This window comes from Rhagoletis pomonella, unplaced genomic scaffold (assembly GCF_013731165.1).
Source record: "Rhagoletis pomonella isolate Grant_MI unplaced genomic scaffold, Rhpom_1.0 Rhpom_scaffold_00002, whole genome shotgun sequence".
In the NCBI taxonomy this organism is placed as follows: domain Eukaryota; kingdom Metazoa; phylum Arthropoda; class Insecta; order Diptera; family Tephritidae; genus Rhagoletis; species Rhagoletis pomonella.
In genome coordinates, this window is record NW_023458556.1 from 44,465,324 (window position 1) to 44,481,297 (window position 15,974).

Here is a 15,974-nt window from a genome sequence, read left to right on the forward strand (position 1 = left end):
TATTCACAATTAGAAATGAAACGATACAAGTAATAGGGCTTTCGCACGAGCGATTTTTCAGGCAACTTTTGCGTTCAACTCACACAGGGTTGCACGTAAAAAAAAATTGAATGGCTAAAAATATCAAAATATAAAAAAATATCAAAATATTCGCCATAAAAAGGCGTTTGCATTATTCAACTTTGCATTCTACTCTTGGTTGGACGGCCTTTCAACTAATCGCTTTCAACAAAGTTGGTCGCAGCCAACATTTAGCCATTCAACTTTTTTTTCGTGCAACCCTGCGTGAGTTGAAAGCAAAAGTTGAACGCAAAATCGCCTCGTGCGAACACCTTTTTTACACAGAGAGAAATTTTGTTGCTCATTTGGAATTACTCAGACGAACGAGAGCACAAAGCGCGTTGCCCGAGCACGAGCAACTCGGTACCCTTCCCCCTCCCTCGTCACTCCCTCTCACACAAGTAACGAGTTGCCGTGACAAAAGTTTCTCTGTTTGAACCTAGACTTTGTACACAATTGTTGTTGTCAGCAGTGAACGGCCAACTAGAAATACTCAGACGAACGAGAGCACGATCAACTCGGTGTCCTCCCCCTTCCTCTTCACTCGTCAAAAGTTTCTCTGTCTGAACCTAACCATATGTATTTAACGGTCTCTGTTAGAGATGGGCACGGGATATCGGGACTCACGGGACTGATTTCGAAATGACCGGGATGGGGGTTATCGGGAAGGTCTTTAAAAATTTTCTTAACACTCCCGATAAAGCTCGCAACTTCCGAAAATTCATAAATTTCCTTAAAAACGTTTTATGAAATTAGCACTTTTTTATGTTTTATTGAGACGAAAACGAACAGCAAAGCAAAAAAAATCCAAAGATGCTGGATCTTTCAGTTTTTTTGTTATTTAAAATTAATTTGAGACATGTGAATAAATCTTTGTTATAGATCTCGGGACCCACGGGTCCCGCGGGATTATTCTGAAAAACGTCGACATGAGCAGGTTCGGGTTCTTAAAAATTGAGTTTCGGGATGGGCGGGATCGGGATTGAATATTTAGTCCCGTGCCCATCTCTTGTCTCTGTTCACAATAGGGGTGCATAATTTATTGTAAATCGAGTGGACTGCGTAACGTCATATTTACATGCTCTGGATTAACAACTTAGGGCCGGTTGTCCAATGTCTGGTTATCACTACTTACCGATTAAACATCATTATCGACGTTTTCGCCATCATGCATATAACATGTGATCGATAAAGCAGTCGTTGTATTTAACCTGAGCTTCTACCTTCGTCTGAACGGATCTTTTGCGTGCGTGCCGAAAAAGTTTGAAACTGACAGTTGGGAAAATTGAGTGATTTTGTACGAAGAATGCCAGATAAGCATCACTGAGTTGCCATATGGGATGGCAACTATCACTACTTAGGGCCGGTTGTTCAATGTATGGTTATCACTACCTGCCGGTTAAACATCCTTATCGACGATTTCGACATCATGCATATAACATGTGATCGATAAAGCAGTCGTTGTAATTATTTGTGCTAATCAGACATTGAACAACCGGCCCTTAATCTTTCATAGGTTAGGTTTGGTTAGGTTGAAGTGGCTGCCAGGCCCGGATGACGCTAGCACACTTAGGCACGATCAGGGCCCATTGTGGTACCACATGGATCCAAAACGCCTACTCCTTAAACCAATTCGTGGAGTCTGCGAACCTTAGCAACTGCCGTATTCCAAACTTAGCAGTTGCGCTTAGATCGTCTAGAAAACCTATACCTAGGAATTTCTATCTTTTCCTGCCTAGTGCTGGTCGATCGCAGAGTAAGTGTCTTATTGATTCAGGCTCTTCTTCGTCGTGACAGCTCCTGCAGTAGTCGTTGTAACTAACCCCGAGGCGTTCTGCGTGCCTTTCTATCAGGATATGTCCTGTGAGCAGACCAATGGCCAGTGACATATCGCCTTTATTGAGAGTGAGAATCTCTCTCGATCTCCGTACATCCCAGTTTGGTCATGCAAGCTTCGTTGTATTACAGTTTTCAGTGCGCTCCTATCTGTAGGCCGCTTCTTCAAGGAAGTTCTCCCTTAGTAAGAGCTTGCAGGAAGCGAGTGGCATACCCATCCTCTACCAGGTTGGTAGTACCCGCCCTTGTAAGCTCGTTTGACTTCTCATTTCCTGGTATATCATTGTGCCCGGGACCCATACCAGGTGTAAAGCGAACTGCTCTGCCATCTCATTAGTGATTAGCGGAAGTTCGCAACTGTTTCCGATTTTATAGAGACAGAGTCAAGTGCCATAAGGGTCGCCTGACTGTCTGAGTTTATATATATTTCCGTAGTGGCGATAACAGCTAGTTTTAGGCTGTTCTTAAAAAAGGAAGTTCTTATCGCCGGATATATATGAGTAGTGGGAATCCATTTCGAAATCTCTTCTTGCCGCTACGGAAGAGTTGGGCAGCTATTATCATCCACACTGAAAACATTGTTATAACGCATACAAAGTCAATCTTCAGACAATTACCACACGAATGACTATTGATCAACACCGGAATACGTAGAGGGAAGAGAGATGGAAGAAGGTAGAAGCAGAAGACACGAATGCCTATATCTTGAGATGATGACACGCGAGCATGCGGCTTGATATTCTATAAAAAAGTTCCAAAATCGGGCGACAAATGCGGCTGTGGTAAACCAGGAAGAGCGAGCCAAAATTTTTCCAATTTAGCCTCAGGAAAACTGGGAAGCAAATGTTGAGATGATTCCATATCATCATCCTCTTGACAGCTGATGCACAAAGGCCTTTAGGAACCACCAAAGCGAAATCTGGATATTTTCATGCATAAGGAACCCTTTTGATCTTCCCCGGTCCAGCCCAGGCCAGAAGAATCTTGAAATTTCGTATGTCCCAGTTTCAGCTTACATGTGGTCCGACCTCAGCAGAACAGAGACATCACATTTTTCAGCAGTGGGTTTAACGTTTTTTTTTATGGCAGCTATTTCCACCTCAAAGACACAGAAGAAGTCCAGAAGCCTGAACATAGTTTTGATAGAGAGCTTCCACTAAAACACCTCCAGCAACCCTGCCTCCCAGTTTTGATCCGTCTGTGAAAAAGGCCACTGCTACCTTCTTCCATTTGTCTCATACCACCCATCCCTCCCTTGAGGGAAGGTCGGTAGAGACGGAGCAACTGCGAGCCATTTCGGAGGCACACTAGTCTGCTAGTTAGTTCAGGAATGAAATCGAAGTCTTCCAGAATTTCAGAGTGTCCAGCTTTCGAGCCAGTTAACCAACCGGTTCCCATAAGCTTAATGATAGCTCGCGCTGCAACAATTCTGCTCGCAATATCTACATGCGTAATGTTCAACATGACGGTAAGCGCCAGTGTAGGTATAGGCTTTTAGTCCGCCACTAATTCCGAGTAGAATAATCCGCTGTACGCGCTTCAGTTGTTTAGCAAGTGTAACCTTCTATAGCGAGTTCCACCAAACAGTGGCTCCGTAAAAAAAAGTTAGGATTACTTTGGTCCGGAGACCAGCTCTTACCAAAAGCTCCCCTGCCGCATTAAAAGACAACCGACGCCTTTCTTGTCCTTTATTCAAGGCTTACGCGACAGCTTCCTATCCGGGATCAGACCTAAGGATTTGACGCTTTCAGAGAGCTGTAGACGGACACCGCCGATTGAGGAAATAGCCACATCGGGAACATTGTACTTCGTAGTAAACAAGACAAGTTGACTGTGAGAAGCAGTTGGACGTTCACATAACTGGCAAGCTCAGGTAATCATGAGTCAGATTAAAAAGGTTGTCGACAGCCCAATTTCTGCAGTTCATTCAGGAGGTCGTATGCAACCGTAGTCCAGAGCAGGAGAGAGAGAACACCACCTTGTGGGATGCTCCTATTGAGTATACGCTGAGTGCAGGCGCTCATATTTTTTTTTGTTAGATTTGGCACTTTATTTGCATTCCAAGAATTTTATAAAACTAAATATGTACTAATTCAAATATTTTCTAATATTAATGTTTTAAAACTGAACAGGCTTTTAATTAATTACAATTAAAAAGTTCCATTCATTAGTATGTGTAGGAAATATGTATTTCAAAATATTGAATATGTGTTAATTTACATACATATCTAGATTTTAAATTGATAACTTTTTATTCGGATAAAATTTTAATAAATAAATATTAAAAATTTAATTAACGTAGCGTGTTTTTTAATTATCAACTAATAAAAATGAAATGAGTGGTCAAAAATAATAAAAAATCACTACTATTTGAATTAATATTTAGTGTTAATTTACAATATGTATATTATTTTGGTAGTACATACTTATATACTATGGTATGTGTTTAATAATCATAAAAAATAGGTAAATTTAAGATGGAAACACTTAAACTGAAGCTTAACTGCCAAAATGCAATTTGGCTAATTGAATTGAATAGAAATACACAATGAAATTCGATATTTCTTTAACTTTTTGAAAATGGATAAAATAAAAAATATAGTGCTTGACATTGTGTATGTGGTACATATTCGTTAGACCAAGCCAAAAAAAGTCTTGCAATGCGAGTTTCCGGTTAATATTTAATATAGTAACGATCCTTCATTTCCTCCCGCTACGATAATTCTAAGAGGTGCCGCATAGATTTTTTAATTTTTCCCATAGAAATAAAACGCAAAAAAAAATGAATTTTTTCTCTTTGAAGGTAAATCAAAGGGATCAAAGAAAACTTTCGAAACTATAAGAATATATTGATTATATGCCCGTTAAGTATTATGCAGACTCAGATTCATTAAATTCCTAAATTGTCATTTTTTCAATTACAAGATTTGCCCCAAACAGGGTAAGCCAAATAAAGTCGATAAAAAGGACTAATTTAGGAATTTAAAGAATCTGAGTCTGCATAATACCTAAAGGGCATATAACCAATATACTAGGACTTTTTGATTGATCCTAGAAAATTGTATTGGCTTCAAAGGAGAAGAAATTATTTTTTTAAGTAGGGGAGAGATTAATGGAGGATCATTACTCTACCAAATCTTCAAATTTGTGTCAGTTTCCTGTCGCGTTGCAGGATTTTTTATTTTGGCTTGATCTAATATACGTACATTTGAGATAACTCTAATTTTTTCAAATTTAAACATAATTAACATTTAACATTTACGCCGGATAATATGTATATGGATATCTGTGGGCATTTGACAACGCCACTTAAGTGCTCGGGCATTTTTGCTTATATTCATGTTAAATCGTTGGGGTCCCAAACAAAGTTTTCACTCTGAATTAATCACAGGTGTGGAAATAACCGTTAAATACCATAATTTTTTTGATCATTGCAAAATCGTTATTATTTGATTTTTATTTTATCGATTGAGAATAATCGTTAAATTTCGATACATATTTTTTTCGGTCAAATTTAATCGTCGAATCGTAATTTGTTTTCAATACAAAAATAATCGTTTTAAATCGAAAAAATAAAAATCAAAAAATAACGGTTAATTTGATCGGTAAAACAGATATCCAATTTTAACGGCTGAATTATGATTCCTATTATAAACATCATAATACGGCCCCTGGAATAAAATTGTAAAATTTTTGTATAGAAACTCACAAAGTTTTTCAACAAAAAGCGAACCTTCGCAAATCAAATAAGCGGTTTTGGCAAAAGTCCACAGCTATAGAAAATTTTGAGTCTGCTTCTTGATTGCCTCATCAAATTCATAGCATTCTGTAAATTTTACGCTAATTTCAACTTAATACTAAAGCTATTACCAAACTCTGAAATACACTTCAAATGGAGCGCCATAGAAGCGGCTAACTGCCACAAACAATATACAATAGAGTGCTGTCGGGTGGCCTTATAGTGCTTATCAACTATATGAGTAACGATTTGTGCTCTTTATTGCTATTGTTGGGTGCAAGAGTTGGTGCATAGTCCCCCTTCTTCTGGTGCAGAGTTACATATATTTATAGGCTTCCAATTTTTATTTGCGTCCCGTCAAATGAAAGTTAAGCCTTTTTGGATACGCGATTTTTCATCTAACTAGTGCGCTGGAGTTCTTCTTTTCCATTATCCTATCGCCTAATATGTTTGTATTTACATTTTGTAAGTATTGTCTAGCTGACTTTCCAATTTTCTCATTTCCACTATCACCTTTGATCAAGCAATCATTTTTCACCTTCCACATTACGTACGGATATTATTGTGGCCCCACCTGGTGTACGACGCCTTTGCTCGTCCTTATAGAGTATTCGTCTATTGGCTGTTGCACTCTCCATTGTTGTTTTATTGCTATACGTATTCAGCACATACCCGTCATTACTTGAGCTGTCTCTACGCACTATGCTCGCTGTGTCCTTGTTAATCTCAATGGGCGAACGTGGCTCCAGTGATGTGGAGTGGCGCAGCTGGTGGTATTTGTTGGGCGTGCTGTGACGGTAACTTTCATCGCCATGCAACGTCTTATACAAATCTGGCGCTTGTTGATGCAATCCGCGCATAAATGCTTGCTTCTTATCCAACGTATCGACATGCTCTCCCTCCAAGCTATCAATTTTAGTTAAATCCTTTTGACTGCGGCTAATTAAATTCACAATTGAGGGGCTTTTCAGTCCACTCTGCAGCGAATTTTCCTTTGACGGACCGCTGTAGAGGTGCGGGTTCGATTTGTAGGCTTGACTGGCGTACAGATTGCTTGTATTGTGACTGTTGTAATTGTTGGTGTAATTATTTTTTGTTAGCTTTTCAATGTAAATGGGACTGGGGTCGTGACTGCCATTCATGGCATGGACGTTGAAGCTTTTGCTGCGATTGAGCGCTTTGGCGTAGGTGCGTGCAGGTTTTGCTGGACCAACGGCCGTTACAGTAGTTGTGTGTTGTTGTTGCATTCTTTGCTGCTGTTGTTGTTCTTGTTGCTGCTGCTGCTGGTGTTGTTGTTGGTATTGTGCTCGTTGCTCAGGATGTCCCAGAGTGCTATAGCCGCTTGATACCAGACGTTGCCCAGATCTCTGATAGCCAGACGATTGCGCGGCATGCGAGGGCTGAGTATGTGGCTGTTGGTGCGGTTGCTGCTGATGATGATCCTGCAATTTGCGTGGCAATGTTTGGGTAGTGCGATAGTCCTGATTTAAATTGGGCGTTGAAGCAGCGAAGTTCTGACCTGTGCGTTGATATCGGCCCAAGGTGCTGGTCGTAACGTTTCTAGAATAGAGGAAAAATTAAAGTTATAATCATATTGGATGCAAAATGGTAGCAAAATGAGAGCAGAGAAACGAAGTGGCGAGTCAGTCCAGTAATGATTCGATTCCGTGGCAAGTAAGACTAAGCTAATAGGTAGCTACTACTACACTTTCTCTTAAACTGCCCAGCTTTTGCAGGACTGCGGTTCAAATGGGGACTAAAAATTAGAGGAGTCTAAGCCGCTGCAGTGTTATCTTTAAGAAAAAAAAAAACCAAATGGAAAGAATATTTAACTCACCTCTGCTTGTAGTAGTCCCCTTCATCACGCCGGTTCGTCGCACTTGCCTCGCGATTTGTCCGCTCAAGCCTGCCCACATATCCGGGATCTGCACTCTCTCGTCCAGCTAAGGTTTTACGTTTCCCCACAGAACCTGGCCCGTACATATTTTCCTTGCCATACAAAGTGCTCGAGTATGGATCTTCACCCAAGTAGTAACGCTGCCTAGGACTCGGTCCACGTTCGCCCGTCTCCCGTTCGTTAGCGTAAGGATCTGCTGAATTGGCACGTTTAAGTTGTGTTGGCGGTTGCCCATTGCGCTCCAAAGGCGTCGCATGCCCATAGCTTTTATGCGTCTGTGTCGTTTCGTTTGGCATGCTCTCCAACTCGGACTCATTGCTGCCTCCCTGACCGCCAATATGACTATCTATGAGATTATATTGCTGATAGGTGGTTTGTTGGCCGCCCATCTTATCGATGGCTTGTGGTGATGGCGACTGTTCACGGGACTTACTGCGCGACTTCATGCGCATTTTACGTTCTGCGCTTGCCGAGCGTATCTTATTGACGAGCTTGCGTAACGAATTTCCTATCACTTGACCCATTCTGCTTGACTTGTGTGAGGCGACGGTCGAGTTGGAAATAGTGGAGGCTGTTGTTTGCGTTGTTTGTGTCGCCATGACAGGACGCAAATAGGCTTGCGAGTGTGGTTGCTCGTGTGGCGTTGTTGGCGCGAATCGTGTCCGTTGATTTTGCTTTCGTGTAAGCGTACTGCTCTGCACATACGCCTGATTGGGTGGTCCATAGCTGATGGCTGTACTATCAGCGACGTTGTTACGATAGTTGCGATGATTACGCACGCCATTCACATATTCTACCTGCGGCGATGAGGAGCGACTGCGCGGCGGTGGTGAGTAATCAGGCGGCGGTTCCAACAGATTTCGTTGGCTATGCGCATGTTGACGCTCTAATGGCACTTTGTGTGGCGGTGGCGGTGAGGCGCTATGTTGCTGCCGTAGCTTTTTCTCGATAGCACGTCGACGTTGTGGCACCGTAGGTCGACCTAATGTGCTGGTTTGAAATAGCTCGCGATCGGGCGAAATTGCACGTGGCTCCGCAAGCATGGGTTTGAGTGAATTCGAGTTGTGTAGCTCATAGCCCACGCGTGTTGTATCGTCCAATGTGCGTTCGTAGCTACGGCTACGCAACTCGCCTAGCTCGTACTTTTTTACTGGACTAGGTGCGAAATCCCCTGAGTGTCGCATTTCTAAATCGCGCTCCTGACTTTGTTGTTTAGTAGGCACGTAAGTTCGTTTGTTGTGGTCCAAGTCGCCTCCAACATTCAGTCCACTGTATCTAAGGTCACCACGTGAACCGCTCACATGACGTACACCCATTTCTCGACTCGTCTTTGCAGTACACAACGCCGGCACATCCAACTCATCGAGTCTGTCACGCGAATTGCGAATAGTCTTTGCCAGAAACTGTGATGATAAACTTTGTCGCTGCTTCTGGTGCAGAATATCTTCGCGGCTTACATAGTTGTCGCTAGACTCCACCAAATAATGATTCTCCTGCTGTTTATCTCGTCCATTATGGACGTCACTACGCCGCAAACGATTGCGTTCGACAGTCTCTTGCAGATCCTCGCGAAATGCTTTTGTGGCGAAGTGATTAACAGGCGGCTCTTTGCGTTCGGTCCAATTCGAAATGCCCTGATAGTACTTGGAACGACCGGCTGGTCCACTTGGGTGAGCCTCCAGAATATGGTCTTTCGGCTGCTTGCGTTCAAAGGTGTTGTTCGCGGTCGCTCTATGGCCGTTGGTCAGCGGTGTCGGTGTCGGTGCCTGTGTTTGATTTGATTTAATAGTAACATTGAAGAAGGTTTTCTTGGTTGGTTCTATGTCGCCGCTGCCGCCACCAACAACACCGCCGACTGCGTCATCTTCTCGTGAATCATTTGAGGCAGTCGATTCACTACCGAAATGTGATTCTAACCACTTAATCGTTTCACCCTTACGTGTTTCCTCCTCACGATCAAAGTCCAGCGGTCGTTTAGTTAATGCATCTTTGCGGTCGGCCAGTAGGGTGGCTTCTTCAAAGAAACAAATATTTGAATATAGTTTAAGCAGAAAAGGATAGCTAATCAACATTTAATAACTGTAGAGTTAGATGCATTTGAATGGTTTTTAGCCTATTTTCTCAAATCAAAGCAGATCAGGTTCGACGTGCTCAGATTGAGGAGATGGCAAAGCTAAACTTTCAAATTGCAGTTCGGAACCTATTTCTTTCGAAGATATATCCTGCCAGGTCCAAAGTTCGTAGGATTATTACAGTAAAGTCATTTTTGAAAACGTTCTTTCAAGTCATTTAAAAGAGGCTAAAAAATCTACTTTAAAACATTGGTCAACAGATAATCGTTCGGCTTTGTTTAGGGAGCGTTTGAAATAAGTAGAATCTAGAGTAACACCATGTGAGAATGGAGTTCCCTTGGCTCTTAAAAGATCAACAGTCGTTTAATCATAATGAAATCTGATTGAAGTAAAAAGATCTAAAAGTCCTCACCCTTAAAAATAAAAAGAAATCAAGCTATAATACTTTTATTAACAAGGGATTTGAATTTATAACAATTTCCCGGACTCTAAAACAATGATTTCAATTGAATTCATATAGTCATTTTGGATCTTAAAATAATGTAGAAAAAACTGTGAAATAAGCAGGTACCTTTAGAATAGTGGAATTCGCTCTTGTGTGTATTCGTTGTATCTTTCGTAAGTGTACATAGCTTGATGAGTGTGTGATTGTTGTTGGAAATGTATTTATCGTACCACATATAAGTTACAACGAATACAGAGACGAGCGTTTTCCACTAACTGAAAGCGTTTGTTTTGCACTTACTAAACTCAATGTAGGCTTCGATCTTACCCTTGTGCGGCTGCAATGCACTCTTCGGATGCGGACGTCGCAATTTTCGCATACGATCCGATAAACTATCCCAATCGCCGGGTCGTTCCAATGAGCCATCCTTTTCGATTTGCATTGTCTCGGCAGCGTATCTCATTTCGGTATTAACCACTTTGCCATCAACAACCCTATCGACGTATTGCTCGTCACGTTGCTTGTAGAGGCGCTGTGTAGCTTCCTAGAATTATTGAAAATTATATTTTTAAGATAATGCAAACCAAATGAATGCTTAATAAAATGTGTGCAAGAAATGGAGAAAATGGAGGAAGTTTTTTAACTGGGTTGGTTTGTTTTTCTAGAATCAGCTATCTTGGAATAAGTCTGCCAATAAACAATGTACTCAAATTCGGGACGAAAGATACACAGCGTGGAATACATAACTGCGTAATTATGTCCCTTTCTGAATCGAAATATAGTATTGTCTCATTAAACATCCGTCGTGCTTTCGAAAAATTATGAATATTGAAACTACATAAAATATTTGCTGCTTTCCGGGGTGGGGAAGTCTTCTCGGAAATACTAAGTACATAGATTAGGACTTGGATGGACTTTGTTCCAAACAAATTATATCTAAGGTTCCATGTTAGAGATACCAGAAGTATCATTTATAATAAACAATGCAGTATAAATTCATCAAAGTCTGTACACAAAATCAAGGATTGAGTCACGCTCAAAAAATAATTACGGCGATTTTTCATTGCTATGTTACTGTCTGAGCCGCTCCTCCGATATATGTATGGAGAACCTCTGTTCGGCAGAGTTTAGAACACTCTGCTCTTTTAAATAATTCATGGACATCTCGTTTATTGACATTTTTATCGTCGGAAGGAGAGATAAAGTTGTAAAAAATTCTTCTTTTTACAACTATTGTGCCACACAATGGAGCACTATTTTGCTGGTATGTACATTCGGGTGGAAAAGAGCAAAGTTGGAATATTTAAGCCGCCATCCAGTAGGATTATTATTGGGAAACTCCTGAAGAGAAACAGAGTTTTTCGATCGAAAAATATTGATTTTCAAGAAGTCTCTACCATTTCTACGAGAAGTTGTTTTTTCCCATATAAAATACCTGGAAAACTTTGAGCGTTTCGAGCACTCTCTAAATATTTTTTGATTTCAAAATAAAAAATAGTGTTTTTTTCGGTATGGAACAATCTCAGTGGGTGTCGGCAATAAAATTCCCACTTTATTTTTTTTTTTGACCACCCTAATGTACATATGTAGTATTCAAAAAAAAAAATAATTTATAAAAAATCGGTCGTTCTCTATACCCGGTTTTTAATACTTCCCGAATTTCACAAAAATACGACGTTGTCGTCGCAGACTGTCTTATTAAGGCAGTTCTTGAAACCCATTATTAGCTTTTAATGTGGTCGCGTCAACATGAGATCTCCACCTCATTCAGGATCATATTCATTATACCTGGTAGGTTCCTTTTCTTAGTGAAGGGTACGATGCACAGTGGTGCCAAAATAGTCCAGTGCCTTTATTTTCCAGACGATTTAAAGAAAAAATTTAAATATTATAAAAGAATTTGACCAAATTATTTTTTATTTTTTAGTGTTAAGATAAATTTTAGGTATGCAGTTTTATAGCCTATTAAATTCAGTGCAAGTTTCAAGTGGTTAAGAAATCGCGTTGATTTTTCATAATTTCATTCTGCTGAAATTCCGAGCACACAACGTAAGCTTGCTAAAAATTAAAAAAAAAAAAATATTTTCATGAAATGGTTTTTACAAAATTTTAAATTTTAGTCGTGCAGTTTTTCCTTTTAGGGAAACCCTGTAATATTTTCAACTAATTTTTATGTAACATTTTTTAACAGGAACAGGGTAATTGATTTTCTTCAAAATTTGTGTTGTTTCTCTGAATTTTGCACTAAAAAATTTAATATAAACAAATAAAAATTCAAAAATGGAGCTGGACAAATTTCTTTTAAATCTTGTCTGGTCTCTAGTTTATTAACCGCTTGAAAAATGAGAGCTCTGGACTATTTTGAGCAGTGAATTCTAGTTTAGCATAATCGTGATATGGTCATAGACTACGACTCGTACTGGAGGAATTGTTATTAAGTTCCGAACTGGCGCACCAACTCTCCAACCACACCAAGAAACGTAGGAGGGGTGACAATACATCTCCTCATGGGCATCCTTTTATTTTTGGAAACTGTACCACACAGCCCCAATTTCGCTTTGAGTAATTCTTGTTTGAAGCAGTTTGTTTATCCATCTGTGGATGGTTAGCTTCACCCTTCGTTTCTCCAGTTCCCGGCAGACCCCCTCAAGAGACGTATTATCGAACGCTCCATCAATATCGAAGAAGGGGCAGAGCACAGTTTCTGCACACTCAAAGGCACCATATATCTCTGTAGTCAGCGCATAGAGAGCAGTGTCCATCTTATACGCACGCTGGTGGGGATGCACAGCGGTCAGCTTCAGAGTGTCAGATTTTTGTCATTTAATACCAGAGCTTCGACCATTATAACCTTAATTTTTCTCGCTTTTTAGCCGACCTCAAAAAAGGTGGAGGTTATCAATTCATCGGAATATTTTTTTTTATGTATGTTACCGCATAACTTTGGACCACGAGAACCGATTTTCTTAATCCTTATTTTATCGGATCGGATCAAGGATGGTACCATACTAATTTGCTTTAGATCAGATCATTGGATCATTAAGAAATAATGGGACTCCTAAATATTTATATGAGAATTGAAGTCGGTTGTGTATTTTGCTAAAAATTACTTGTTTTATAACGACACACTTGTTTTGGGTCGACACTTCGTTATATAGAGGCTTTTACTAACAGTGACAACATAATCAGAAGGTTTTTATGCTCAAAATTTCTTCTGTACAGAAATTTTCGCAACGAAGTTTATTCAGGGGACTCAGCAGAAATTTAGTTATATCTAGTTCTTCATTTTACCAGTATTCGTTACATCGAGGTTTTACTGTATACCTTTTGAAGTGATGAGAAAATATCAAAGGGATATTATCTTTTCACCACTTTCTGTAACAATCAACCATTCTTCACAATAAAACTAAAGGAGATTTTTTCTATAATGACACGTGAAGATGTGAATTTATTTCTCGAAGAAAATGATGTGAAGCAGGGTGTAATATGTTTTTATTTTAAATCGACCCCCGCATCACCTAACGGCTAAATTTTCTGTGGTGTTATTTCTTTCCATTTAAGTAATATATGTACGCTCTAAATATGAAACAAATCGGACCATAAATAAGAGTTTTCCAAATATCTCGATTCCTGCGCCACCTATCGGGTAAATTTTTTTTGTGGAGTTATTCCCTTTCACGTAAGTAATATAGATTCTCAATCGGACCGTAAACTCGGGGTTTTCAAATATATCGACAACCGCGCCACTTAGTGGAATAATTCATTTTTCACACTGCATTGTCATGGGGTTCTGAGCTAAGTTAAAAGTTTAAAGTCTCTAGCTCATCGAGAAGTTGATTAAAATTGATTGAAAGATTTGATTACGCACAGATGAAACATAAAAAAATCGTGTAATAATTAAATTTTCCAATTTTTTTAACAAAAAAAAAGTGGAAGAAACGATCGGCATATTCGTAATCACAAAGACACTAAACGCCAAATTTGTTTGCCTTCTTGTCCACTTTCGAAAAAAAATTCTTTTTGCATTTGTACTTGTCTTACGTGTGTTCTTAAGTGCAGGAAATTTCTTTTACAGAGTATTTTTTCTGGATTTCTATATATTTATTGCTCGCAATTTTTTCCCCTTTAACTTTTCAGAGATTTCCTAATTAACAACCAGCTACTTGTAATTAGCATTTTTTCTTGTTCACATGGAATTTCTTTACTATTTTTAGTCAAGCACATATGTACTACTTCATTAGCAGCCACCTCCCAAAAAAAAAACGCCTAATTTTTCCCCCGATTGACTTACCACAGTTTCGATTTTCTCACGACTTCCCGTTGAATGATCGTCTTCTTCGGGCAGTTCACGGTCTACAATTACTTCGTGCTCAGTTGTTTTCTTGCTCTCTGTAACAAGTTTACCATCAGCTTGCAGTAGGCAACGCTTCTCAATATCTTCCGAATCGATAGTTTTAAAAGACTTGGTCGTATTGGCGATAATGCGTGGACCCAATGGCACAAGTTGCTTATGATCTTCCGCTGCTAGTAAAACTTCTTGTAGATTCTCAACGCCGCTATTGACTGCCTTCACGTAAGTCTAACAAATAGAAATATAAAAAAACTATAAATATGAGTACACATAAAGCATTTGCACATACATACATACTATTATAAAGCAAAAATATATATCTACTAAGTACGTGCTATAAAAAAAAAAACAAGATTTCGTTACGCCTATGTATGTATATTTATAATTATTAACAAAGTAAACCAAAGCAGAAAAAAAAGAATAGAATTGTGGTCGGTGCTATTGAAATATTACATCATCATAATGATGACGTTGAAACTTCATAATCGTCATTGGTGTCGTTATCGACACCAACATCAACGCCAAGAATCACCAAACCAACAAAATACCAACAGTGGCAGCATGAAGCTTAAGCTTATCAGCTGCTGGTGACAAATGACGGTTGTTGGCGCTTTTGGCACTATTGTTGTGGTGCGCTTTTGCTGTTGCTTGCCGCTTCCATCTTAGAGTTATTGTTGTTGTTGCGTGCGTGTAGAGACATCAGACACGTTGAGTGTTACCGCAGTATTTAGAGCAAAACCAAAACCTGCATTTTCGTACAACGATTGTTTTGCTTTGAAATATCCGCTGCAATCTGCACAACACTAACTAAGAATAACACATGAGTGGCAACAACAAATAAAAAAAAAAAAAAAACATTAAACACAGCAACAATAATACGTTACTAGTAACAATAGAACACATTAGTAAGACAATTCACTTTTGCTTAATAAATAGTCTTCAAGACTTAAAGCTTTTACTTTTGCCACTTCACATAAATGCCTTCCGCTTGCCGTTTGCCATTGCTTTGTAATTTGTTTTATATTTGTACATACATAATAATGTACATATCTTCATATGTACATATCTATGCTTGACTTATATTTAGCCCCTTTTAGTGTTTTTTACTTGCTGAGTCAGTTACTTTGTGTTTATGTTAATTGTACCAGGATTGTATGCGGGCAATTCATTGCAGTAAAAAATTAAATTTTTACGCACGTCTAAATAAAGCACTCGCATGTCTTTTTACATATCTACATACAGTGGTCGAAAAAATTATAGCCGCACTACATATTGACAAGTTTTAACATCTTAATTTTTTTTTGCAATTACATTTTATAAAAATATAGTTCATTATTTAACAAAATCCGTGTAAATCCGAGTTCCAAACCTTGGGTACTATTAACAAAAAAAAAAAAAAAACTTTCATACAAATTTCGAGCTTTTTAATTAGATTTCTCAGAAAGATTTTGAGCATGCAGTTTTCTAGCTCATTGAATTCTAATAGAATAAAGTAAAAGTTTCAAATGGCTAAATAGTACCGTTGATTTTTTTTTAATTTTTTTGTCGAAGTTTTTACGGTTTTCATCCATATA

The 15,974-nt window shown here is 39.1% G+C and overlaps 1 protein-coding gene across 1 annotated transcript in view; it reads right to left on the minus strand.

Moving 5' to 3' along the window:
* Window positions 1–6,016: 6,016 nt before the first annotated feature.
* Window positions 6,017–15,974, minus strand: part of LOC118733675 — a 66,529-nt gene continuing 56,571 nt past the window's right edge. The window contains exons 3-6 of the mRNA XM_036463183.1: window positions 14,341–14,628; window positions 10,377–10,593; window positions 7,473–9,546; window positions 6,017–7,195 (exon numbers count right to left, since the gene is read on the minus strand). Of these exons, the coding sequence (XP_036319076.1) occupies window positions 6,163–7,195; window positions 7,473–9,546; window positions 10,377–10,593; window positions 14,341–14,628 (3,612 nt within the window). The 3' untranslated portion in view covers window positions 6,017–6,162. The remainder of the gene's footprint in view (window positions 7,196–7,472; window positions 9,547–10,376; window positions 10,594–14,340; window positions 14,629–15,974) is intronic.